Source organism: Acartia tonsa, chromosome 9, assembly GCF_053477335.1.
Source record: "Acartia tonsa isolate MP-2025a chromosome 9, ASM5347733v1, whole genome shotgun sequence".
Taxonomy (NCBI): domain Eukaryota; kingdom Metazoa; phylum Arthropoda; class Copepoda; order Calanoida; family Acartiidae; genus Acartia; species Acartia tonsa.
The window spans coordinates 30,996,783-31,022,672 of record NC_137268.1 but is presented as its reverse complement, the minus strand read 5'-3'; the positions used below and the strand labels follow the sequence as shown (position 1 = coordinate 31,022,672).

Below are 25,890 nucleotides of genomic sequence, written 5' to 3'. Positions count from 1 at the left end.
GATATTACAGGAGAAAAATATTCCTCTCAATTTAGGTTGCAAATATTGGTTGGGCCGGTTGTTCAGTAGGAGGGGAGAGGATGGGGAATGGGAAAGATCGTTATTTAAGCCAGCTACAGAGTTCACTTTATTAGAGAAAATTAAAATCTGGTGTAGGATCCAAGTAATAATAAATCCATTCTTTAGATGGTTCTTGAAAGAAAAAAAAATAGTAGCGCAATAAAGTATATAACAGTTTGATATTTTCTTTTTTTTAACTTTATTAGTTTTAAGCAATGTAGGTTTCTTGTTTTAAATTACCAATGAAAATAAAGTGGTTTAAGCAGATTATATAAACGACAACTAAAAATTGAGAAAGTATGTTACTAGCGATTTGAACGTTGGCAAAAAGGTATCGTTTTTAAACCTGGATATACAATTAACTTTTTTTGTTTATAAGTTATTTTGTTATGTAATTTTTAAAAAGCAACAAATTAATTAGTTCTATGGCAATAATTGTTAATTTAAATGGAAAAAAGCGTTTTTCATATCGTTTATTTCTTAAATAGTTAATATGACTTTTGGTTAAATAATTTATGCCTTCCCTGTTCGACTATTCATTTCTTTTTCAAAATAATTTTTTGTCCTTAAATCAAGCCCTTATTTGACAATAAGGCAAAAAGTTAAAAGTCATTTAGAGTAGACAAATAACAGTAGCTAAAAACTAGACCGACCTCTTTTATGAACAATTGTAAAAAATGCGTAGTTTCGTGTACACTAGGGTTTAAATTACTCAACACCTTTTATAGCTATAACCATAGACAAGGATTTGACATTCAAACCAAATTTTTGTCTTTAACTTTGCCTTCCGTCAAAGATAAGACATATTGCACGGAGAAAAGTCTATCTAGGTCCTTATATAGTTTTAATTCATTTGAATTTTTCAACTTCTTTTGATTTATTTTTCCCCTTCTTCAAATATTTTTAGTGTTTTTCCTCAACCTCACCCCCCCTCCCTGTTCTTTTTAAAAATTCAAAGAAGAAAACGGGGAAGGGTACTCATTTTTACGCCTAACCCCTGTGAGGCTACCCAATACTCAATATAACACATTCCTCTCTCTAAATCTCAATTTATTTCAAAATAAGGGGGGAATGTTTTTGCTTGACTATGCACTTTGAGGGAAACCACCGATATTTCATTCAATTTTGTAAAAATAAAATAAAGGAAATATATTATATCATTAAAATTATTGTAAATTAAATTAAACCTGCTTTAAAAGAACTTTAATGTAAAAACAAAATGGGCATCTAGGATATTAAACATCTAGGATATTAAACATGCACGCGTCCTATAGGATTCTTTCTGACCGGATTTTTGTGCACCGTTTTTAGACACAGATTTTTGACACTCAGTAAAAAGTGGTTACTTTTATTAAACACATAGGACCATTTGAAAATAGCTTGATATGTTTTTTCTTTTTATTTAATGGTCTCATTTCTAAAATGTCTTGTAATATTAATACTAAAAAAGTTATTTTTATTTTTAAACAAACTGAGATGCCTTTAAACAAGTAAAAAGCAAAAAAAATATAAATGTTTATGATATTGTTAAAAATCTGATATTTTAAGGGTAGAATATCAAGGACCGTTTTAAATGAAAGTTTTTTCTATGTAGTAGTAACCACTAGATAGCTTTTTGTTTGCGCAGCTTCCATTTAAAATGCCTTTTGTACGTCCTTAAGTAACATAGCTGACTTTTTTTATTTTAATATTGTAAGATTTCAATTTAATTAAGTTTCTATTGTTGTTAAAACTAATTAATCAAATGCCTAAAATGGATAACTATAAAAATAAAAAAAAGACGAAGAGACAATGATATATTTATAATTGCGTCGCAAAATTGAAGGAATTTTAGGAAGGCATATTTGGAAATATACTTCTAGTATTATAGTTAAAACTATTAATAGAATAAAGAGTAGTTTTTGAAAAAAGGTATCTTTAAAAGAATACATTAGTTTATGTTTTTGTCTAATGACGAATGAATGCTAAAGAATATATCTAAGAAATCTCATTTTCCTTTTATTTTTAATTTAAAGGAACAATGATTGGTCTTTAAAATACTTAGCTTGATTTAGGTGAAGTATTATTTTGGCAGATTTTGTTATATTAACCAAAGGATGAAACAGCAAAAATTTCGAATGGATGCTTTTAATGTTGTGATAAAAAATCAAGGTGAATTTCTTTTTACTTTATCTAAAAAAAGATAACTTATGTGGAAATGATGTCTCACCCTTTCAATTATAATTCTTGAGGTCTACAAAAGAAATAAAACAGTTTGGTTTTAGTGGTTTTTTTATCCTTATTTTAATAACACAAGAACAAAAGTCTATTTCTCTTGAATTTCTTATATGTAAGAGAGACAGAATAGGACTATAAAAATCTTCTAAAAGTTGAATGCATTTGTCTGACATTATTTTAATAGACTATAAATAATAGAGATTCAAAGAATGCTTATTGCTTATAATCAGTTTAATTTTACATTAATATTTCAATTTTAAGTCGAATATAGCATTTCATATTTGTCAATTGTCAAATCTTGCAACGTTAATAAAGGCAAAAACTTAATTTTTATACTAGTTTAGAAAAAACGTCAGTAGATTAAAGTTTCGTGTCTTTTACCCTTTTTTTCATCATTCTATGGTAATTCTATAGTTCTTTATATCTTTGATTAGATCCCATAAACTAGATTGACAAAATAACACACATCTATCTTCATTAGGAGCGTAGCTTTGAAATCCTTTTATCGGACTTTATTGAAAATGAAATAATAAATATAAATTTGCTTTAAAAGATTTACCCAATCATTGTTCTGAAGTAAAAAGCTTTAATCTTTGTAACTTTCATTCACAACATGGCACGTCAATTACACAATGAATAGACATACCCTATTTCTAAAGTAGATGCGCTACCTAACCAAGCCTTTTCTTATCAGAATGAGTCATTTTATCAATAGCGCACCTACTCTACAACTAAATAATACATAAGACTATGTCAATGACTTAAAAAAGTATCAGAACTGTTGAGGGGGGGGGGGGGATTTTATCAGTTCAGCCTTAACAGGCACTTCTTTGATAGCACAAAAATGTCACAAAAAAAGTTATTACGAAGCCGGCCGAAATTAATTGTAAGTATTCTTAATTTATACTGCAAAGTGCTTTTCTGCTTTTAAATGATTTTTTGCTACTATACTTCTGAAAATAACCACCCTTGTTATAGTGTTATATTGTATATAAATAATGAAGTACATTATTTTAAGTATCAACACACCTATCATTTCTATTTTTTCATGTCACATTACAAAAATTCCTTGCTAAACATGAACATCTAGTGCTGACAATAAGTTGCAGTCATTAATGTCAATATTATGATTAGATTTAAAATTTTTGAAGCCTTACAAAGAGATTTTAATTTTTCAGTTAACACTGTTCTAATAGTGACATTTTAAGTTTGTTTTGTTGATACAATAGCAGAACTATAGTTTAGCAGTGAAATCATAAGGAAAAAGGATAAGAGGATGAATACTCACCCCTTTTTCATCGTAAAATACTACTTCCCCCCTACTAAAATAATTCGTCTGCTATTTATGTAAACCGCCCACGGCTTTTTGCATCGTAATCATAACCTATTCTATATATAGAAAAAAAATACAAAAAAAAATTTTTTCTTATTATTATCATTATTCTATAACTTATTAGGTTTTTAAAAAAAATTTAAGAATATATTTAAAATATAATTTGATTTAGGATCTTAAATAACAAACAGCCAGGGACGGCTTTGGTCTGGTAGAAAAGTTTGTTACGCCTAGTTTAAAAATTGGAGGATTTACCTTTTATGATCAAAAATTTATTTTTTTTCAAATTAGCTTAAATGTAATATTTAAATCTAATTAACATGATAAAACTTTTAAATGTTTACTAATAAAAAAATTAATAGTTCAGCTGTAAGCCACCAGGATCGCTAGTTGTCTACTTCAAATTCTTACTTGAAAACTAAGGATAAATATTAAATAAAATATTTCAAAACTGTGTAATAAAAATTAGTGAATAATCTGTAATGCTATCTACGTTTTTTCTAGGATAATACTCGTTTTTACAATATTTTTAACATTTTCAAGTGATGTTATTTAGCCCTCAGGGTTTGGCCCTTTAGTGACGAAAATCCAAAACAAGAAAAATACAGACAAAATAAAATTAGATGAACTCTTTGATATTCTAGTTCTACATTCAAAGCTAGATGGCACTGAAAAACTGATTATTATGATTTACAATTAAGTTCTTATATAAATTTGTAAAAACGTTTATTTATTAAGTAATAAAAGTTAGATAGACTGCAATATGAATCTTATAAACTAATAATGTGTGTAATAATTAAAGTCAGTAGCAAAGTTAAGAGAAATTAATAATGATAATTTTATATTCTTTTATCAGGTTTTATCAGAATTGGTAATATTTCTAAATATTTCTATATCATCCTATAAAAATCAGATGTATGCTTCAAACGGCAACTATAACTGTCTGGAAATTACATTTAATTTTAAAATATTCCCATTTTGAAAAGTGGTGGAATAACACTAAAAATTTAGCGCGGCAATTGCTCAATATAGGCCTCTAGGCCCACTGCCTATTTTATTCCTCCAAATACCTTGATTTCTCTCTTTTATTATTTTCTCTATGAGTGAAATGCAAAGGGAAATAATTAAGAACATAAATTAGCTGAAAAAGATTTAACATATTCCTTATTTGGATGTATTTTATCATACCTGTTTAAATTAGGATATAACAAAACAAGGATAGCGCAGCAATAACAAACATGTAAAACAACAGTAAAGTATTAGTAATTTACTGATTATAGCATTTTCTTTTCAAGATGTTATTTATCAAAAGATGATAAAAATGCTTTTGGGCACTTAACTATTTTTCTACTCCTCAATTTTCATGCATTTTTAAAGCCATATTTTAAGCTAAACACAATAAAATATGCTGTAAATAGTAATCTATGAATGGAAAATGTCAGTTTTTAAAATTATTTTTTCTTTGTAGATAACAATTATAACATAATACTATAGCCTATCTATTTCTTGTTAAAAGGTAAATAAGTACCATTTGTATTATTTTGACTAGAAAAGTTAATGTTAAAAGAGATTTTTTTTAGTAGTATTGAAATAAGCAATTTAGTTCGTTAAAAATGCCACATAAATACTTATATTTTCTTGTATATTTTATTATCCCAAAATGCCTGCTAAATTTGCATATTATGAAAAGTAAAGAATAACTGCTAAAGATACCAAAACTACTTCCCTATACGTCAGGAATAGGGAATAAAAATCATAAAAACTCATATAGTTTTCATTTCAGAGATCATGGTAACAAAAACATATTGCCTTTTTAATAATAAGTTTTAAGGGAAGTACATAAATTGGCGTAATTAATTTGAGATTTAAGTTTAGAAACTTAAATTAAGTTTATATGTCTGTTTGTACGGCTTCGATTAATATCCGCTGGATTAGAACCGGTTCTCAGCCATACTAAAAACCATGCACAGGATCGTATCACATAAATTTTTTACTAAAAAAAAAATCACCAAATTAATGCCAGTTTTAATTTTATTTTATTTTAATATCCACGGAAAGCTGACTATAATACGATGCAATAAATAACTATTATTTTATTCCTTAATTGAACGTAATGGCTAAATTACCTAGGCTCAACTAATAAAAGATATATATTTTATATCAAAAAATTGTTTTCAAGAAAATTATTCTCTATCTGTGTCTGTTGTATTTTGCATTCCTCATTTACATTTTACACATTATCTAATATTTCATTGTATTGAGAGGCATGCCTGCACAGCAAAACAGGCATTTAAAAACACATTAGAAGATTTTAATATCTGACAAGCATTAAAGTATGTTATTAAAAAATACAATTTAATCAACTTTCAACTTCACTTTTCTCTAAAATTTACAACTTACAACCAAAAATCAAATTCTCATATCAAGGTATTTTTATTGTCTATTGGCATATCCTTGAATTCATGCTGGCAAAAAAAAGGATAGAAAAAAACTGCATTCATTATCTTTTTATTTCTAAAAAGGAAACATTTAATGCATTTTTTTACTTTAAGCAATAACAAGAACATAATATGTGTGATTGGCTCAGCTATAATTGTCCACAAAAACAATTTTGTTTCAAGGCATTTCAGATATTTGAAAAAGTGTATTTAAAATAACTATTGTGTTTACTTTTATGGATGTTGTCATATTTGTTTAAACTAAAATTCTTATTTCTTAAATTCAGTTTTATTTTAGGTTTTATGCGGTCTTTAATTTCAAAAGGTATTTTTTCCTTTTGTATGGCTTTCGTGTGGTCTTATTCAAATTTTAAATATGCTTGAAATATTTTACAGAAATATTAAATTTTTTAGATAAGCCTAAAGGTTTAAATACATAAAGTATTGGTTCATCTTAGATTTTCAAAAATATGTTCTATTCCTTTTATATTTTGTATCTTTGATGCACTTTTATATGTAAATAGTATTTCATCATAAATTTTTATACTAGATAAAACTTGTGGTGTTTGGCTTAAGAGGGCAGCTACATGATTCTTCTCCAAAACTTGTACTTTCCAATTGAGGGTATCATTCTTTTAGTCAGCTACAAGTTTCACTTTATTAGAGTACAGGATAATCTGGTGTAAGATCCAATTATTAATAAATGGCAGCATTTTCTCGTTATCCAATCCTTTAGGTTTACGAGCATCTACTGTAAGTGTATGGCTTTAAAAAAGTGAACATATTATTATAAGACATTATGTACTTGTAATTTCATTAAGTAATATTTACATCGAATTTGTGGCAACTCTAAGATTATTTATTCATAATGTACAGATATTTGAAATGAATCTTGATGATCGAATTGGTTTGAGATGGTTTCATGATACCCAAGACAGTCTCTTCCTTAAACATTGTCGAGTATTCACACAAAACAACAATGAATTAAATTGTATTATCTAGACTAAACAAAACCAAATGATTATGTTATGCTTTATTGAACTAAATGATTATATTTGTTACAAAATTTACTGTGTTAACGGTACACTACTTACCATTCTATTCTAAACCATTATATCAAGCTCCACTGTAAAGGAAAACCATATTAATTTTTTGTTGTTTTATAGTAACTTCATCTTTTGAATTGGTGCCTTATAGCTAGCTTTCATAAATGTTAGTTTATAGTCACAATATTGCAAGAATTGTACAGTCTCTAAAATGTACTTTTTGTAAAGGCAAACGCCTAAAGTGTCAAGCTTTGTTAGTTTGCATTTGAGAGTGGGAGAATGGTTTATAAATAGGACGCTTTCTCTCTACCTTGTAATTCTTAAACTTTTGAGTACACTATAAATGTTGTACAATTAATGAAAACTAATATTGTCGGCCATGTAATTGTATGAATTTAACATTCCTACACCATTGACATTCACATATTGTGCAGAATGGATTTATTATTACTTGGATCCTACACCAGATTTTTATGTTCTCCAATAATGTGAAGTGTGTAGCTGGCTAAAATAACGATCTCACCAATCCACCCCCTTTACCCCATTCTATCCCCTCGTACTGGATGAACGACCAATGAATGACAGGAAAATACCAAGCTAAATTGAGGAAAATATTTTACCTGTCATAATATCCACGTACAGGGGCGTCCAAGCTTTTTTATTTGGGGGAAGGGGGGGGTAGTTTTTTTGATGGCGCGCGAAGCATAACAGACCAAATGAGTGGTGGACCAAACAATAATCCGAATTATAGAAGACAAAAACAGAATATATTTTATTGACATTCACGTTCACTAGTTTATTTCATTTATTGCATTAGAATGGGCTATTACTAACATTTTATAGGCATTAAAATCAAATTATCAAAAACTACTATATGACTTAAACTGAAAAAGGGTCATTGTTGACATACTATCAAAATTGCGCTATACTATTCATATTATATATAGAAATTTAGACATTCTGTCTATAATACTAACTTGATATGAACTTATACGGTCTTTATTAAAATCAAATGTTTCTTAATGCTGTTTATTTATACTAACATTACAGGCTTGCCTTGGCATTTCAAAATGTAACAGTACTAATAAAAAGACCTTTAGGTCCCAGCCTTTTGTATATTTGTTAGTGTATGGATCATTTATTATAACTTTAAAGCATATTTTGTTTATAAACATTATATTCCCAAAATCACATTCGAATCCGAGGATATGAAAATGAAAATTATAAAAATAAAACCAGTTTTGCTAGCCTCGAGGGGCAGAAGGAACGGTCTATTAAAACTGGTGTTGATTTTTCGATTTTTCTTTTAATATTCAAGGAAAATTGTCTTTAATGCGATGCTGTACATAATTTTTCAGTATGGCTGAGAACCGGTTCTAATCCAGCGGATATTAATCGGTTAAGAAGCCAGACTGGAAATATTTTTTTATGATTTTAATCTGGGTAAATTTTTAAAACTGTCTATTGCATTACAAACTTTTTCCCCTATGAATTTGATTCTAAAGGTGTGACTTATCTTGGTCAAGACTGATAAAAAATATTGGATTAGCCTCTTTTGTGCGCCATTACCGACTTTTTAGAAGACAAACTAATTTTACAGATTTGTGTTACAGAAATTTTAAATCATATTTTCACAATTTCTAAAAGCAAAGCATTTCTGTATTTAGTACGTCCGTAATGGGTAGCTCTTATCGTTACTTAGGCATGTTAGAATTGTTCAATTGATTTTAAACTTGACATGGTGATTCCTGTAGTAGTAAGGTACAATTAAGAAAGTATAGCAACTCTATAATCGTTACCAGAAAGTTCATACTTCCTTTTAAAATATGTTGATTTTTAACGTTTTTGACTTAAATTTTTGTTATATAATTATATTTCAGTGCTTCTTAAATTAACAATAAAATATAAATGATCTCATTCTCTTACACTGATTTATTAGATTTTTCATTTTTATATTGTTTAAATGTACAATCAGTTTAAAAATATCAAATTAGTAAAATATATGTAAGACCATCAAATTCTTATATAAAATGACTCAGGTTTTAAGTTTCTATACAAACACCGCAGTTCTTTTCATCAAACATTAAAGGGGTCGTTTGAAGTTTTTGTCAAGATATTTAAAATATTTATTATTCTATATAATCCTATAATATAGTAAATAATAAAGTAGTAAGCTTTTTTATCTGTCGCAATGGATTTTACTAACTGCTGAAACGATATGGTTCTCTTTAAAGTGTAGCTTTCTATAGTTTTTAAGTTTTTTTCTCTCCAAATTGTAACTGTGAAAAAGTCATCCTTAATCAAAGGGCCTGTTGTGGCTTTGAGATGTGATTAATGTTGACATTCGAGATCTTAATCACAAACACATATAAAGCTCAGCTCACAAATCAAATTGAAATACCAGACTAAACCTTTTAAACCCATATTTTTAGTAAACCCATACTCCTATATTTGATACAAAAATAGTTATTTATCGCATCGCATTATAGACAGCTTTCCGCGGATATAAAAATGAAAACTTATAAGTGGGTGCCGGGGAAAATTGGCTGTTATACAATGCTATAAATATTTTTTTCTTCAGTATGGCTGAGATCCAGTTTTAATCTAGCGGATATTAATCGGTTTCGAAGCAATACTGTTAAAAATATCTTTAGTGCACGGTTATTATGAAATTATGTGTTATACACCTTGAACAAAAACTTGCAGAAAAAAAATTATTAAATATTTTCAATAATCAATCTTTTGCTAATTTTAATGTTTGAAATCTTTGGAAGTAAATAAATTTAGGTGCTATTGTCCTAACCCTTCCCCCAAGAATGTATACAGTATAAGTCATTTATATTTATGTTATTCGCCATTAAAAATAATGTAAAAATATTCGCGTTTTTCTTGAAAATAACGTTTTTTTTATGATTTGAAGAAAAAAAACATGTTTGTAGCGTAGCTACTCTCGTATAAAACTTCGTTGTCTGTCTGTACGTTGGACTTACTTCCATTCCTATTTGCCTAGGGTTAAAAGACTTTTAAAAAGACCATATACTATTAAAGCATAACCATTAAGAAGTAGACTATTAAAACACATATAGATATTAAATTTTCTTTTCTCTCAATTGTTCATATTTCTAAAATTTCTTTTTCAGTTTTATTAAAGATTGTTATTTGTTAATTAAAGAAGTAATAGTAAAGCTATGACTTTATAGTAAATATGCCGTGTTATCACGTAGGTCTGATTATTTTAGAATTAAAACACGAATTATGTGGGATGAAAAAAGGCGTTTGTATGTTTAAAAAGAATCCTTATAGAAGATTAATAGGGAAGGGTTTTCAAAAATATTTTTGCAGGATAACTTTAGTTTTAAACCCTATAGTTTCAAATCCTGTTGTTCATTAAGATGCCCGGGGTTTTCCCTCAGAGTGCTAAAGGGGGGGGGGGGAGGGGGGTTGATACTTTACAATAAACAATAGGTCAGATTGGGTTAGGATATAGTGGGTACTAGATAGCAAAAATACAACTTGAAATTGGAAATTGAAGTGTTTTAGAGCTTAACAGTCACTTTTAGGGGAAGTAAAAAAAAATAAGGGGTGGTTAAAACTTTGTGGGTTAGTTAACTGTACCCGCTTTTACGTGTTTTACTTGTCAAACTAAAAAATGGTTTACAACAATTTATTTATCATTTATTTTCATGGATGTATATCCCTTTTTTACTTAGCATTAACCAGCAGGGATCCAAAGGGATAAGACAAAGGAGATAAATTGATGTACATCCTCAATGATGATATACATAATTACCCTTTCTGTAGAGCACATTTAGTGGCTTGAACGTTTGAACACTCAACTTAATGAACTAACCAAAATCAAAATCCAATAAAAGTCCAAAAAGTTGTTAAGCTAACGAATAAGAAAACTTTATTAAAAATTCTTTGAGGACTACAATAATAAACAGCCCAATGTCCCCTCCCTCCCTGGTTAATGTTAACCATAGACATGCTTAATATATTTGTAATAACAGGTGTTACCAACCTTTAAATCTTTTAAATGTTCTTTTGCTCGAAAACTGTTATAGCTTATTATTTTTCTAAAAAATTTTAATAATTAAATGAAAAGCAACATTTATAATAAAAAAAATTTTTTTTCTGTATAAACAAGTTTGATTTTTTTTACACAAAAAAATAGAGTAGACGAACGTTGGTTCAATTTATGTAGTAGCTGCGCTACTAAAAAAAGATAATGATTGGATCTATATGGTTAATAATGTTTGAAATCAGCCCACGCATTTATTGTTCTAATAATTTATTGATTTGAAAGCCCTTTTAAATATTAATAGTTATACTTTAGTTTTGCAGATTTATTTTTGGTAATGCAACATAACGATACAGTAGCAAATCTTTAAATAAATTTTCAACAGGCAATTTAAATTAGTTATTTTAGCACTCATAATTACCCCCCCCCCCTCTATCCTTATTTTTTTAAAATATATAAAATAAGGTGGAGAGTTTTATTTCTTCATGTGTCTAACCATGCGGGGATAACCAGTACTTGATATAACCTAACCTGACCTAATATTACCCAAGAGGGCACTTTACGTGATTTTTTTATTTGTAACAATTACTTCCTGTAAAGTTGAAGGACTATTTCTTAGATGAGTTACTTAACTTCAATGATGTCATAAAATTGGGTGTAAAAAAAAATTTTTTTGTATCGCTGCAACTGAAATAAAACTTTTAGATAAAAATATTGTTCCACTTAAAGTTTATGAAAACACATCTTTGAGAATTTTCTACTTTCTTGTATTTTTTTTAATGCTAAAAATACATACTAGATGACGTCATAATGTTGCAAAAATGTTTTATTTGTAGTAAAAGTAAACACTTTTTGTTTAAACTGAAACCCAAGCAAATTTCACCCTTGTTTTTCTAACAAATATTCCAAAGATAGAGGGGACAATTGGCTGTTAATAACACTAGTCCCCAAAGTTTTATAATAACGTTTTCCTGCTCGTAGGCTTAATAAATTTGGGTACTTTAGTGAATTTTGATTGGTTGGTTTATTAAGTTTAGTGTCCAAACGTTTCAACCACTGCACTGATTGTAATCTAAAGATAGAATTAGAATCATCATTGAGTATGTATATCAATTTATTGGCCATTGTATAATCCCTTTAGATCCCTGCAAATATTCGCAATAACAAACATTAAAACATAGCAAATATATATATTTTTTAAATCTCAAATGTTATAAAATTTATGTAAATTTCCATAAATTAAATATTTAATTTAATTATTCCTGTTTTAAGAAAAATGTTCTTCATAAAGAATTGTTGTATTATATAATCTTGTATGATTTAAGATTTGTATTTTATATTTTTCCCTGGTTTCTGACTGGGCAAACAAAATTCTGCACAGAAATGTACTGTTTGCTTTCTATTTTTTTCTTTTTTAACGCAAACTTTGACGAATTATCTTTACTTCCTTTCGTTCAGCCTTTAAACTGATTTATTTTACAATACGACCGGCTACGTCCTTAGCTCATATGGGCGTCGTATTCAAATGGGAAGGAATCGAAAGAAAAACCTGAAATTCAAAATAGCACGAAACCCTTCCCGGACCTGTGTAAAGCTTCCCTGAAATTAAAAACTCAATCGATTTCGTAGCTATTGAAATCTTAAGCTTAAGACAAAAAACCTTACTACTTTATAAAAATGAAATTACAAAATTGCTTTTTTTTCAGGTTGGAGCTCTTGTCGATTCTGTCGCCCCAGGTCTCTGTCCTGATTGGGAGGATTGGGATCCAAATGAACCAATCAGGTAACGCTTTATCTATCTATTATTGAATCCTTTTATCTGATTGGTTGAAACAAATATAAACAAACCAATCAGAAAAGGTTTGATCTAATTTTAGTGAATTCTTTCAACTTATTTGAAAGAAATTTAAATGAATCAATAGGGTTTAATTTTATCAATCAATGTCCTATCACTTGATTGGTTAAAGTAATTAAATAAGATTAATAATAAAGCTTCTTTTTAGATTTTTGATCAAGACAATATTATATGTTTATTATTACTCGTTTGAGCTATCTCTCTTCTATCAAAAGATTTAAAAACTTTTAACCTACAGTGTATATCTGATCATCAATTTAAAAGCACTAAAATGAAATAGGGATTAAGATGCCCCTGTGATGAACTGTGGGTGGCCAAAATATGTTAACCCCCCCCCCCCCCCACTACACTACGAGCTGACAACCATTTCAAGATTGCAAAATCCGATTGGAAGATTTTTTAGGGAAATTATGATGTCAAAAAAGTTATGAACGACGTTGTAAAACTTGACCTATACATACACACACGTACCAAATATAAGCCGGGTTCTGTAGATTCTTTATTTCATTTTTAAATACATCTAATTTGTGGTTTTTTGGATAGAAAGTATACTGTTATCAATTTGAATTGAACAACTTTAAACCCCGGACCTTGTACGACCATAAAAGTGTAAAAGGGAGTTTAAAATTGGCGTTGTTACATGTACATCCAAAAATATTAGCAGACAAATAATAGTTGAAATGTGTTCATAATATTTTGGATTCTTTTTACAAGAAGTTAGTCTATCTTTTTCTAAAAATAACATTTATTTACTTACAAAAGGGAGAAATAAGTTGATTTTTTTGTTGTTTTTTAAGCAAATTAAATATAAAAAAAAACCAGAATGCAAAATTGATTGCAGAAGAGTTTGTCTCGGGATTCGAATTCTAAATGTTTGTTGTTTTTTAGGGCTATTTCACGTTTGAACTTGGGTGGTAATTTTGGCAGAGGCTCAATACAATAATAGACACACAGACAGAGACAAAAGTATAGTAGTCACAAAGAGAAAACATGCAATATTTTAATGTTCATTTTCCTTAAATTTTTGTATATATATGAAAAGTATACTTTGAATTTAGGTAAACAGGAAGAGAGGAAGGTTTTTCTAGGATTACACTTTTTTGAGTTGACTCAAGACCCCCAAAGTTTTCTTATTCATTGGCTTAACAACTTTGAGAAATCTAGTTAATTTTGATTAGTTGATTCATTAAGTTGAGTGTTCAATCGATTCAACCACTAATTTTATTCTACAAAAAGGGTTAATTTTGTGTAGGATCATAGGGGATGTACATCAATTAATCTTATCCCTTTAGATCCCTGTTTAATTGATCTGTTTCCAAGACACATGGACATTTAACTACTTACTCATATTGAATTATTGGTCCAATCCTTGAGTGCATAAATTGTTGAATATGTAAAAATGTTCAATCATAAAGTCTAAAATTTTGAATATCATCAAAGAAACATAAAAACGATTATATTTGAATTTATGATTGGAGGAAAGATGAGGTTTGGTCAATACAGTGATGGCAAGAATCAAATTTCATTATGGTCTTGCAAGGAAAATTTGGTAGCATTGTTTTAAAATTTGTTAGTTAAGACCGTTAGATACATAAATGGATTAGTGTTAATTATAATTAGTTAATTGATCTCCCAGTATGATACATTCTAGACTCTGAGCAAATGTGAATTAACTTTAACACAATCTGTTATAAATGATTCATTGTTACCTAGAATTCAAATACACTAGATGGCACTGGTGTATATTTGAGAGCTAGAATGAAAGGTACTAAATCATTTTCAGGAGTAGGAAAACTTTTTCATTTAAAGATTTGAATAGAAAATATTACTTAAGCTATTTTAACAGGCATAAATCCCATAATGTATTTTGCTGCTTATGACACATTGTGTCCCCACACGCGCAGAAGATGCCGCGCTAAATATCCATTTCATATTCTGGTCACGTGGACTGTTTGGCACAATAGTGGTCAGAGAGTAGGGACTGTCAATGAGTTTTAATAAGGTTTTTTTTTAAATAATTACTTTTAAATGTAGATTATAGGTTTGCAAAAGTATATGAAAGAGAATTAAAGATTTTATTGCCCTAAAGTGAATTAAAATCATTGAATTAATGGTCGTAGAATATATATGTGGATATTATGACAGGGGAAAAATTGTAGTCAATATAGATTGTTAACATGGATATATATTGGACAGTTTGTTTATCTGGTAGATAGGGAGGGGATTATGTAATAGGGGTTGGATTGGGGAATCGTTATTCTAGCCAGCTATAAGTTTCAATTTAATTAGAGTACACGATTGTCTGGTGTAAGATGCAAGTAATAATAATTTCTATGTTAAAATAATTTTGGATATTTTACTTTTTCCATCCCTTACTCCTTAGATCATCTTTGGTGCCAATATTCTTGGGACTTAACCCATCACTCTACAGAAATATAAAAAATTCATTTTAGTAAAATAAAGATAGAATTTTAAAAATAAATTGTAATAAAAGTAAAAGTATAGTTATTTCTTTCATCGTATTATAAACCGCTTTCCGCAGATATGATTGTACATTTTTATATTCGTAGAAAGCTGGATATAATACGATGCTAGACATAGTTTTTTCGTATGGATGAGAACCGGTTCCTATCCACCGGATTCGAATGAATACGAGAAAAATATTTACAATTATCCAAAAAGGATAGTTATATCTTTAACTATCTCGCGCAGTACTTCAAAGAACAGTAAATTTACGACGGTCAAAGTAAATATTTTGCTATTTGATAGGACAACCTTTATGAAGATAAATCTAAATATGCACATAGTTGGTGAATTATAATTGCATAAAAAGCTATGATATGTGTATTTTCTTTAAAAGATTTTTAAAAATGTGTTTAAGATGTAAAAGCAAAAGTATATTTTTATAATAGTCTTTTAGCAGGCTGGTTGTAAGATCTCTTAAATGCTGTTTTTAAATTGTTTGGTAGCTCAGTATATGTCCACAAACAAGGATGACAACATCCATAAAAGCGAAGCACTGAAACGATAGGACAAACGGACATTAACACTTGTATACTGAATAAGCATAATATATATGTATAAGAGTCAAAGCAAAATTGTAAGTTAATTTGTTGAAAAACTGCTTGATTCAGGATAATGTTTAACTTTATGGACATACTTACATTTTTAGGACTTGATTATAGAGTTGCTTCGCTTATTACATTATGCTTTGTTGTCCCAGGAATCAATATACCAAAAATCAGATCAATCGGATGATTAGATCACAAAAAATTTGTTGTTAAAAAAGTTAAAAAATCAACATGTTTAAAATGGACGTACGGACATTTTGGCGATGATTATAGAGTTGCTACGCTTTCTAAATCGTACCTAACTATTAAAGGAATCACCACGCAAAATTTGAAATCGATAGGACAATTCTAACATGCCTAAATTAACGAAAAAAGCTATCCGTTACGGACGTACGGACGTACGGACGTACGGACGGACGGACCGACCCTAATTATAGAAAAGCTTCGCTTTTAAAAAGGAGAAGGGGTTGACGTAAACTCCACTAAAAGATTAATATTTAATTTAAGATTTATGAAATATGAAAAAGGTATGACTAATTGGACATACTGTAAAACTGGATAACCCTGTGTAATTTTATTGCTCATAAATTTATTATATCATCAGATTTAAATGATTTATGTTAAATTTGTATGTTTTTACTATATTAATCAAAGAAGTTTCCTTTTTTTCCATTACATAATAAATACTAAAATAATTTAAATTATACATTCTTATAATGAATATATAGTATGAGTAATATCATAGTTGTAAAAATACATGTTTTAAATTTACAAAGATTTATTGCAATTGTTTAAACAATGAAAAACTTGTTCAAAAACACATATTTAAAATTTACTTTTTTCCTTACATTTAAAAATATTTTCCTTACATTTAAAAATAAAATTTGATTTACAAAAGCCAGTTGTACCTCTTAAAAATGACTCATATATGAAGGGTGTTAACATCTTTGAGAAGCGAAGCTAAAAAATGGTGGATAGACAAACATACTTAATAGGGTGGGTCGATTTTGGACATTTTTTTTCTGAGGCCAAAGCGGGGATCTGCACTCAATTTATATAGATATAATACACCTCTGGATGATTTAAAATTTATCCTAAGTCTTAAAACCGCTGACGACCAGACATTCAATTGTATAGCTATTTGTAAATGGGAGTCAAAAATTTATTGAATCAGAACTATGGCTTCAAGGTGCTCCCTGGAAATGCCTTGAGGAGCTGAGTCAGGAACTTTTGTCCGTTTAAAAAAATCTCGTTCCTAGCCTGAGAAAATCTAAAAAACCTCTACAAATTGGACAATTCTCAATAAACCTTAAAATTTTTTGGTTTTTTAGTGATTTCTAAGGCTAGGAACGAGATATTTTGAAACGGACAAAAGTTCCTGATTCAGCTCCTCAAGGCCTTTCCAGGGAGCACCATGAAGCTATAGTTCTGATTAAAAAAAAATTTTGAATGTCGTCTTTGCATACTAATAAGTAATGAATTATATTTTTAAGTGGTCGTGTTCTAAAACTCAATTTTTTAAAATTCTTTTTCGGTCAGAAATGTTTTTAAGGTTAATTTTATCTGTTGCATATCCCCGCTTTGTCTAATTCCGATATGAACCCACCCTAATACTTAATTAGTTACACAGCAGATTTTATTCCTTTGTTGTATGACCGACAGAATTTGCAAGTTTCATACTCAATGCCTATCTTCACTAAAAATAGTAGTCTAACTTATGTATACAGCCGATAAAATTGTCTTTCCTCCATAGCTCCACGGACAAAGTAAATTATAGGTTTGCTATTAAAAATTGTGCTAACAAAAGTGTTACATAAACAAAATAATTAAAGTGTAACATGACTATTATTTTTTTATGTTTTATTGAAAGGGAAATGCAATTTTTCGAGGCGCAGCACCTCTACAACTTTTCTGTTGTTGTTGTAGCCATGATTCTCTGAAGTTAGGACTCAGATGCACACGGAGACTGGAAGTGAGAATCCTTTGGTCAATCTTAGATTGTTAAGCTTCGCGCACAGCTGATTGTATTCTATGTTACATTACAAGCTGACCCGCAATTCTCGTGGAAGCTACTCAATTATTACATCACCCTGGCTTAGAGTTTTAGCAGGTGTTCCATATTAAGCCACCCTAATTAATGGCACTCTCATACGAGGAGCATGGATGAAGGAAAGCATGGTTAGAGCTGCTTGATTTGTAGAATCCTAACTTCCTACAAATCTCCCCCCTTACAACCATAGGGCATCTTAGGGAAGGTTGCGTGATCAGAATCTGACAAATTGCAACAGCATTTGTCAACCAAGTGCAAAGTCTATGTGGGGACTTGAACTCGGTTTCTCCCAACCACAGCGTAGTGCGCTAACCACTACACTATGGGACACCCCACAACTTTTCTGTACCATTGAATTGCAGTTTTATAGTAATGTTTTTTTACTTAATACTCAATCACTAAAATAACCCAGGAAGGGAGGGGACATTCTACAGTTAATTATATATAGTCCCCAAAGTTTTAAAACAGCGTTTTCTTATTTGTTAACTTAACAACTTTGTGGACTTTTATTAGAATTTGATTGGTTGGTTTATTAAGTTGAGTGTCTAAATACTTCAACCACTAATTCTCCAAAAGAGGAAATTTTATGTAACATCAATTTATCAGACATTGCCTTATCCCTTTAGATTCCCAGATTAAACTCCTATTTATTATTGCTAATCTACTAGTGGAGAAAACTGTCCTTGTTTACTATCAAAAATCTACGAAACAAATCATATTTTTTTGGTTGAAAAGTTTCTAAAACAAAGGATTTAAAATTTTAAGTTTCCTTGTTATTAAATTTTCTCTCTGGAGTGCCCAGATTTAGTTGCGAATTTTTTTACTTTTTTAAAACAGGGATGAATATTAACTAACTTTGATATTCATTAACCAAAACCAGCAATGCAGGGATCAAAATGGATAAGACAATGGCGGATAAATTGATGAACATTCTCAATGATTATACAACAAATTAACCCCTCAGTAGATTAAAATTAGTGGTTGTAACGTTTAAACACATAACTTGATAAACTAACCAATCAACATTCATTAGAGTTCCTAAAGTTGTTTAGCCATCAAGTAAGAAAACGTTATCATTAAACTTTGGGGACTAGTGTAATGAACAGCCCAATGTCCCCTCCCTCCCTGGCAACCCTAGGCTTCACCACTTAATTTGCATGTGAGGCCCTAACGCTGTGGAGCACAAGTTCAGTGAAGCTCTCTTAAAACTTACCAAACCTAACCTTAACTAAATATAATAAAGGGTGGGAAATATGCTTTCAAATGGTTTAATTCCAATATTGTTTCTTTAAATCATTGCTTTAACAAAGAATATTTGAATACAATGATAAGCAGTTTATAGTGCCTAATAATAAATGACGTCATACAATACAAATGACCAATGATAAGCCAGTATACATTTTAGTTTTACCATTAGTCGATATAAATGTATACTGGCCTATCATTGGTCAATTGTATTGTATGATGTCACTTTTTATTAGGGTCTATAAGCTGCTACATAATGACCATGGTTTACACACTACTCCGATATTTGCGTCAATATTATGTTTTTTAAGTACATTGTATATTTGTATTGTGAGAAAAATTGTTTACAATATTCATCCCTAATAATTTTGCAAGCATGACTAGCTCACATTTCTGTGAAATTGCATAAAAATGTTCAAAATTCTTCGCTGCCCGGAAAAGTGAATCAATCAATCAGATGATTAATCCTAAATTTCATTTTATATTCGGGGATAAATGGATTGGTAAAAATAGGTAAAATTGCTTCCTGTATAGCTTTGAAACCGATCAATATCCGAAGGATTAGAACCGTTTCTCAGCCATGCTGAAAAAACATATATAGCATCATATTGCAGATAATTGTTTCACTTATATAAAAATATGAATTTATACCAGTTTTGTTAGTCCGGGCTTTTGGCCCCCTGGGACTAAAAAAATTGGTTTTAGCCATATAATTTCAAATTTTATTATCTGCGGAAAACTGTCTATAAAAAGATGCGATAAATAACAATTCTCATATCGCAAATTTTCTTTGATCACAACATTGAAAATAGTTTAAATTTTTAAGGAAAAAAAATCACTGAAAATGTATAACTTTTGATTTTGCTGATTTATAGACTGAAAAAACGGACATATTATTGGTTACAACATCAAATGATTACTTTTTTTCATTATCCCTATATTACTCCAAATGATTGTAAAGAATTTAAATTTACACAAAGAAAATTAGCTTGTTCTGTCCAAATTTGCAAATTATTTCACAGATATTTAAAGTTTGCATAATTAAGAATACAAATTTGTACATTAAAAAGTGCTTGTTTGAAAGTGATAAAAACTGAATATCTAGCTTTGTAGTTAAAAATAAACGTATAGATTTGACTTAACCAACCAGTAGCTGTGCTTTTAAATTTAATTTCTATTTGTGCATTTCAGGAATTTGTTTTAATTTGAATTTAGTCATCATATTACATTTTTATTTTTTTTCCTTACATTTTGGTCTTTATGATTTCAATAAGAATTATTTCATCTTTAAAAAATCATGAATTATCCACCTAACCTATCAAGATGTCTTCACTAATAATCTATCAATTTGTTAATTATTCCTCTTTATCTATCTATCAACTACACTTATATCTCTCTTTATATTATTCTTTTAACTAACTATCTATCTAACTAGCTTAATAACTATCTATCTCTCCAGAAATGCCAGGGATGGTACGGACATGGCAGACAACTGGCTGGGTATACCTGTATTATATATATAACTATCTATCTTCTATCTATCTAGAAATGCCCGGGAGGCTATGGATATGGCAGACAACTGGCTGGGTGTACCCAAACTGTTGACCCCAGAAGAAATTGTGAACCCTAATGTGGATGAGCTGAGTATGATGACATACCTATCCAATTTCCCCAACTCAAAGGTAATAAAATTTGGAAATATGTATAATTATCCTTATTGTAAGGTAACAGGATATGTATCTGTCTGTTCGTTTATCTGTCAAGAAGGATTTATATAACCACTGAACCGGTAGGGTTCTTCTTTAAGGCGTTAAAGCTATTTGTATACAAAGTTTTATTTAAGATATAAAGAATTTTTAGCTAGATGAGTAAAAAGACAAATATCGCAATTTCCATTTTTCCCTTTTTGTAAAATTAATATTTAGAGTTCAAAGATAATTAAAAATTCTGACAGATAATTTGATATTAGTTGTTTAAGTTTTTCTTAATTTATCGTTCATTGTCCTATCCCAAAATTAATTTAAAAAATTCAAGTTCAAATAAATTTTATTCAGATGAAAGAAGGAGCCCCGTTGAGAGCCAAGGCAGTGCCCAGCAAAGTGAAGGCCTATGGACCGGGACTCGAACCCACTGGTGTGGTTGCCAAGGCTCCCGCCAACTTTACCGTTGAAACTTTTGGCGCCGGTGACGGTGAATTGACGATAACGGCTAAAGGCCCCAATGATGTTGACTATAAGGTAAGGAACAGGTTCTCAGCAATACTGAAAAATCATGTATAGCATTAAATCACAGGCAGTTTTCTACGAATAGTATGATAAAATTCATGAAATTAATGCCATTTTTATTAGCCTGGGCCTTCAATAACAAAATGGTATAGTATTTTCATATTAATATCTACGGAAAGCTGTCATTTATTGCTATGTACTATCTTTTTAGAACATAAAAGTACAAGCATTTTAAAAAATCCTCGAAAATGAAAATTAAAAATCCTTAAAATTTAAAACACCCATTGATCTAAATTTTAGGTTGACAAAAATTTCAACAATGACAGAAAGAAATCATATGGATGCAGCTACTACCCTGACAAAGAGGGCGACTATGTGGTCACTGTCCTGTTTGCTGGCCGGGGCATTCCCAACTCCCCGTACAATGTCCTTGTAGAAGGTTTTGCTGGCGATGCTTCTAAGGTTTGAAGTTTAATACTTTGTATATAAAAGGTGTTAAAATATGGGGGGGCTCTAACCCTGCGGGACAATCCTTAACATTTATTAACCTAACCTATGCTAAAATAACCTATTAAAAGCTACCGTGAAAATACAACGAAACCCGAAAACGTTGTGTTCTTGCAATGATCCAAATAATCTTTTTACGTAGGTAACCGCAGCAGGACCTGGTATCGAACCCGAGGGAGTAGTGGCGGGCAAGCCAACAAACTTTGACATATTCACAGCTGGAGCCGGCAAGGGAAAGCCAGAAGTAATTGTGCTGGACCCTAATGGACGCAAGGATACCGTACCAGCTAAGATTTCTGCGGGCGATAATGATGTTTACAGGTAATAGTAGTTTAGCAGGGGAGCTACTCTATAATTTGCTTTGTAATCAGTTATTAGTACTATTGGAATAATATGATTTTCTCGGCTGCTACTTAAGATAGAATGCTGATTTTTTACCAAGAGCATCCAACATACAACTAGGTTGGTCCTTCAATCTGTGTGTCATGCTTAAAAAATAGTTATTTTATTATAAAGGTTTCGTGGTTTTCTACTGTGTATCATATTCTATTTATTTTTTCTCTCTCTTTTTATGATCTCTGAATATTTGCTTTTTAACTCTATTTTATCGTTTGTCCTTCCATGATTTTTATGCTTCGCTACTTATGGGTGTTGTTTTCTTTGTTTAAGTATTTTACAGAAAATAACATAACTATCTTTTTTCTAAGTAGAGAAGTAATCATAATTTTATTTAATATCTATCATGAGAATTAATACTTAAAGTATCAAATAAAATACTTGGATTATTTTTCCAGATGTGACTACATGCCAAGTCAACTAGGAGTCCATTCCGTCAACGTTTTCTTTGCTGGCAACCCTATACCTGACTCACCATTCGGTGTCAAAGTCGGCCCGGCCAGCAACCCTGGCAAGGTGACCGCAAGCGGCCGCGGCCTGCAGCCGCAAGGCGTCCGCGCTCTAGAGACAGTGGATTTCAAAGTGTTTACGGAGGGCGCGGGAGATGGAGTTTCTGCGGTTAAAATTATTGGTCCTGGCGGTATCAATGTGCCTACAACATCCAGGTAAAGTTTTAATATAACCTTATCCTTTAGAAAATATTAACGAGTGATTTCCCTTAAAATACCGTAGAGCACAGAATTCCCCTTATTTGAAAAAAAATAAAAAGGAGAGTTTTTTACTTCATGCTATTGCTCGACTAAGCAATTTAAGATAAACCGCAAGTGCAATAAACATATCAATTCATGACGTAGTATATAGATATGACTTTGCAAAGTACAGAAAATAATTACAGGAAAGCATAAATATTAACATAATATTTATAATAATAATATTTAAATGATATTTATATTTTAAATTTCAACAAAGTTTTATTAAACCTGATTACTATTTAATTTATTAATTTAATGCTTCATTATAGTTTACAAAACATTGATAATTCAGCTAAATTCTTTACACTAACATTACAAATATATTAAGATTTTTTTATATTTGAAAATTGGGATCTACTGCAGTTCACGGTAAAATATTGCTGGTAAGCAATATTTCCAAAAATCTATGAATTTTAAAGTCTGCTAGCTGCCAAACAGCTGAAAGTACAGATCATGCCCGCACACTGTGTTAAGCAGAATAAGAAGGCCTACAAATAATCTGGAATAGCCATAAATCAATAATGCACAATTATCTCGCAGTGCAGAGAAATGCGCTAAAAAGCTAAAAAGCTTTCCCTGTGCATAATTGGATCTTGGCTATTTCAGATTATTTGTAGGTCTTCTTATGCCGCTTAAAATGGTGTGCGGTTATGATCTGTACGTTCAGCCGTTTGTTAGCTAGCAGCCTTTAAAATAATTAGATTTTTGGAAATATTGCTTACTAGCAATATTTTACCGTGAACTGCAGTACATCCGAAAATTGTAAGAAATATTACTATGATAATGATGAGAACATCCATAAAAGCGAAGCTCTGAAACGATAGGGCAAACGAACATTAACTCTTAAAGAGGTCAGAACTAAATAATCAGAATATTAATGGATGAAACTCGAGACAAAATTGTAAGTAAATTTGTTGAAAAACTGCACATTAACAGGATACTGTTCTAGTACATACTTACATTTTACTACAGGAATCATCATTCAAAGTTTGACTTCAATAGCACAATCCAAACGTGCCTAAATTAAAGAAAAAAGCTATCCGTCCCGGACGGACAGACGTACAGACGCTAATAATAGAAAACTTTTTTGATTATAGTAATACAAAGACACAATACTGTTTATTGTTCCATCCCTAAACCCTGGTTCATGTAAACTCTGTTAATAAATTAAAAGATAAGAATAAAGGTTTCTAATCCTTAAATGTTTATCTTTGTATGCATAGTCATACACAGGGACTAAAAGGATGCTACATGCAAAATATATTACAAATGAATAGCATTTAAATAAAGCAGAGTATGAGTAGCTAAATAACCCATAGGTTCACCCTCAATATTCCTAGAGGCCTCTAGAAGGGGAGAATTATTCGATCCACTCCCATCTGCATTGTAAAGGAGAACCATATCGGTTCAGCGGTTAGTGAGATTCTTCGGTACAAACAGACATACAAACTAACAGACATCCTGTTACTTTTATTTAAGGTTTATTAGGATCATCCATCTACCTATCCTTTCAACCATGTTACTAAATTTTGTGCATTCTTATCTCTACATATAAGACAAATAAAAAGATTACTCTACTCACATGGAAAGCTGGGTTATTTGGAACATTTTGAAAATAATGTAGAAAATATAATATTTAGATGTGAATAGAAAGGCCTTACAATAAAAAAACATGAATATTGAGCAAAATTTTAAACGAGTTAAAAAGTCATAATAATTCAAATACCCAACCTCTAAAACACGTACTAATAAGTCCAAAAAGTATAATAGTTATTTCTCGCATTGTATTATAAATAGCTTTCCGCGGATATAAAATGTACAATTATAAGATTAAAGCCAGTTTTGTTAGCCCCGAGTTAAAAAAAAATGATCTTAAAATGCAATGCTAAACATAGTTTTTTCGTATGGATGAGAACCGGTTCTAATCCACCGAATTTTAATCGGTTTCAAATGAATACGAGAAATATCTTTATTTCATTATTACTTTTATTTCTATTACTTTATATTAGACATATGTGCTGTTTAGTATAGAGATAATAAACATAGAGCTTTCTTCAAAGTTTTGGTTTTTGTCACATTAGACGGGCATACCCTCACCAATAATTAGAAGCTATCAAAGACAGAATCCATCATGTAAAAATATAGGAAATATTAATTTGTCTAATCCCTGCTTTTACCTTTCTTAAAATTATATTTAAACAATGTAAGTGTTCTTAACATAACTTTATTTAATGCTTAAGATATAGGAAGAAGTAATTGGAAAAAAGGAATAACGGACAAAAAGTAATTTCTTAATGCTATCTCATATAGAAACTGAGATATCCTCTAAGTGTTATGGGCAGACTAACAGACAAAGGGAATAAACGAGTGAATGCGACTTTAGCGGTACTCCACATTGCATTACAGACGAACAGACATTGAAGACTTCAAAAGGAAACTACTAAGTGCGATGGGGCTTTTCCTGAAAATCAATACATTGTAGAACATAACTTCTTTGTTTATTAGTAAAATATTTCCAGTATGGCTTCCAAACCTATTAATTTCCGCTGGATTATAAACGGTTCTTAGCCATACTGAAAAATCTTGTATTACAATTTTCCAAGCATATTAAAATAAAAAAACATAAAATTAAAACCAGGTTTGTTCGGCTCCTCTGGTTAACTGGTTAAAATCT

The 25,890-nt window shown here is 30.1% G+C and overlaps 1 protein-coding gene across 20 annotated transcripts in view; it reads left to right on the top strand.

Moving 5' to 3' along the window:
- LOC145328765 (uncharacterized) overlaps window positions 1-25,890 on the top strand; it is a 173,387-nt gene that overhangs the window by 83,446 nt on the left and 64,051 nt on the right. For all 20 annotated transcript variants that reach the window (XR_013882591.1, XM_080172596.1, XM_080172600.1 and 17 more), the window contains 6 exons: window positions 12,822-12,898; window positions 20,883-21,018; window positions 21,391-21,573; window positions 21,862-22,023; window positions 22,211-22,389; window positions 22,863-23,129. Coding sequence is in view for 19 of the 20 variants with exons in the window: in XM_080172596.1 (XP_080028722.1) it covers window positions 12,822-12,898; window positions 20,883-21,018; window positions 21,391-21,573; window positions 21,862-22,023; window positions 22,211-22,389; window positions 22,863-23,129 (1,004 nt within the window). In the remaining variant the exon portion in view is untranslated. The remainder of the gene's footprint in view (window positions 1-12,821; window positions 12,899-20,882; window positions 21,019-21,390; window positions 21,574-21,861; window positions 22,024-22,210; window positions 22,390-22,862; window positions 23,130-25,890) is intronic.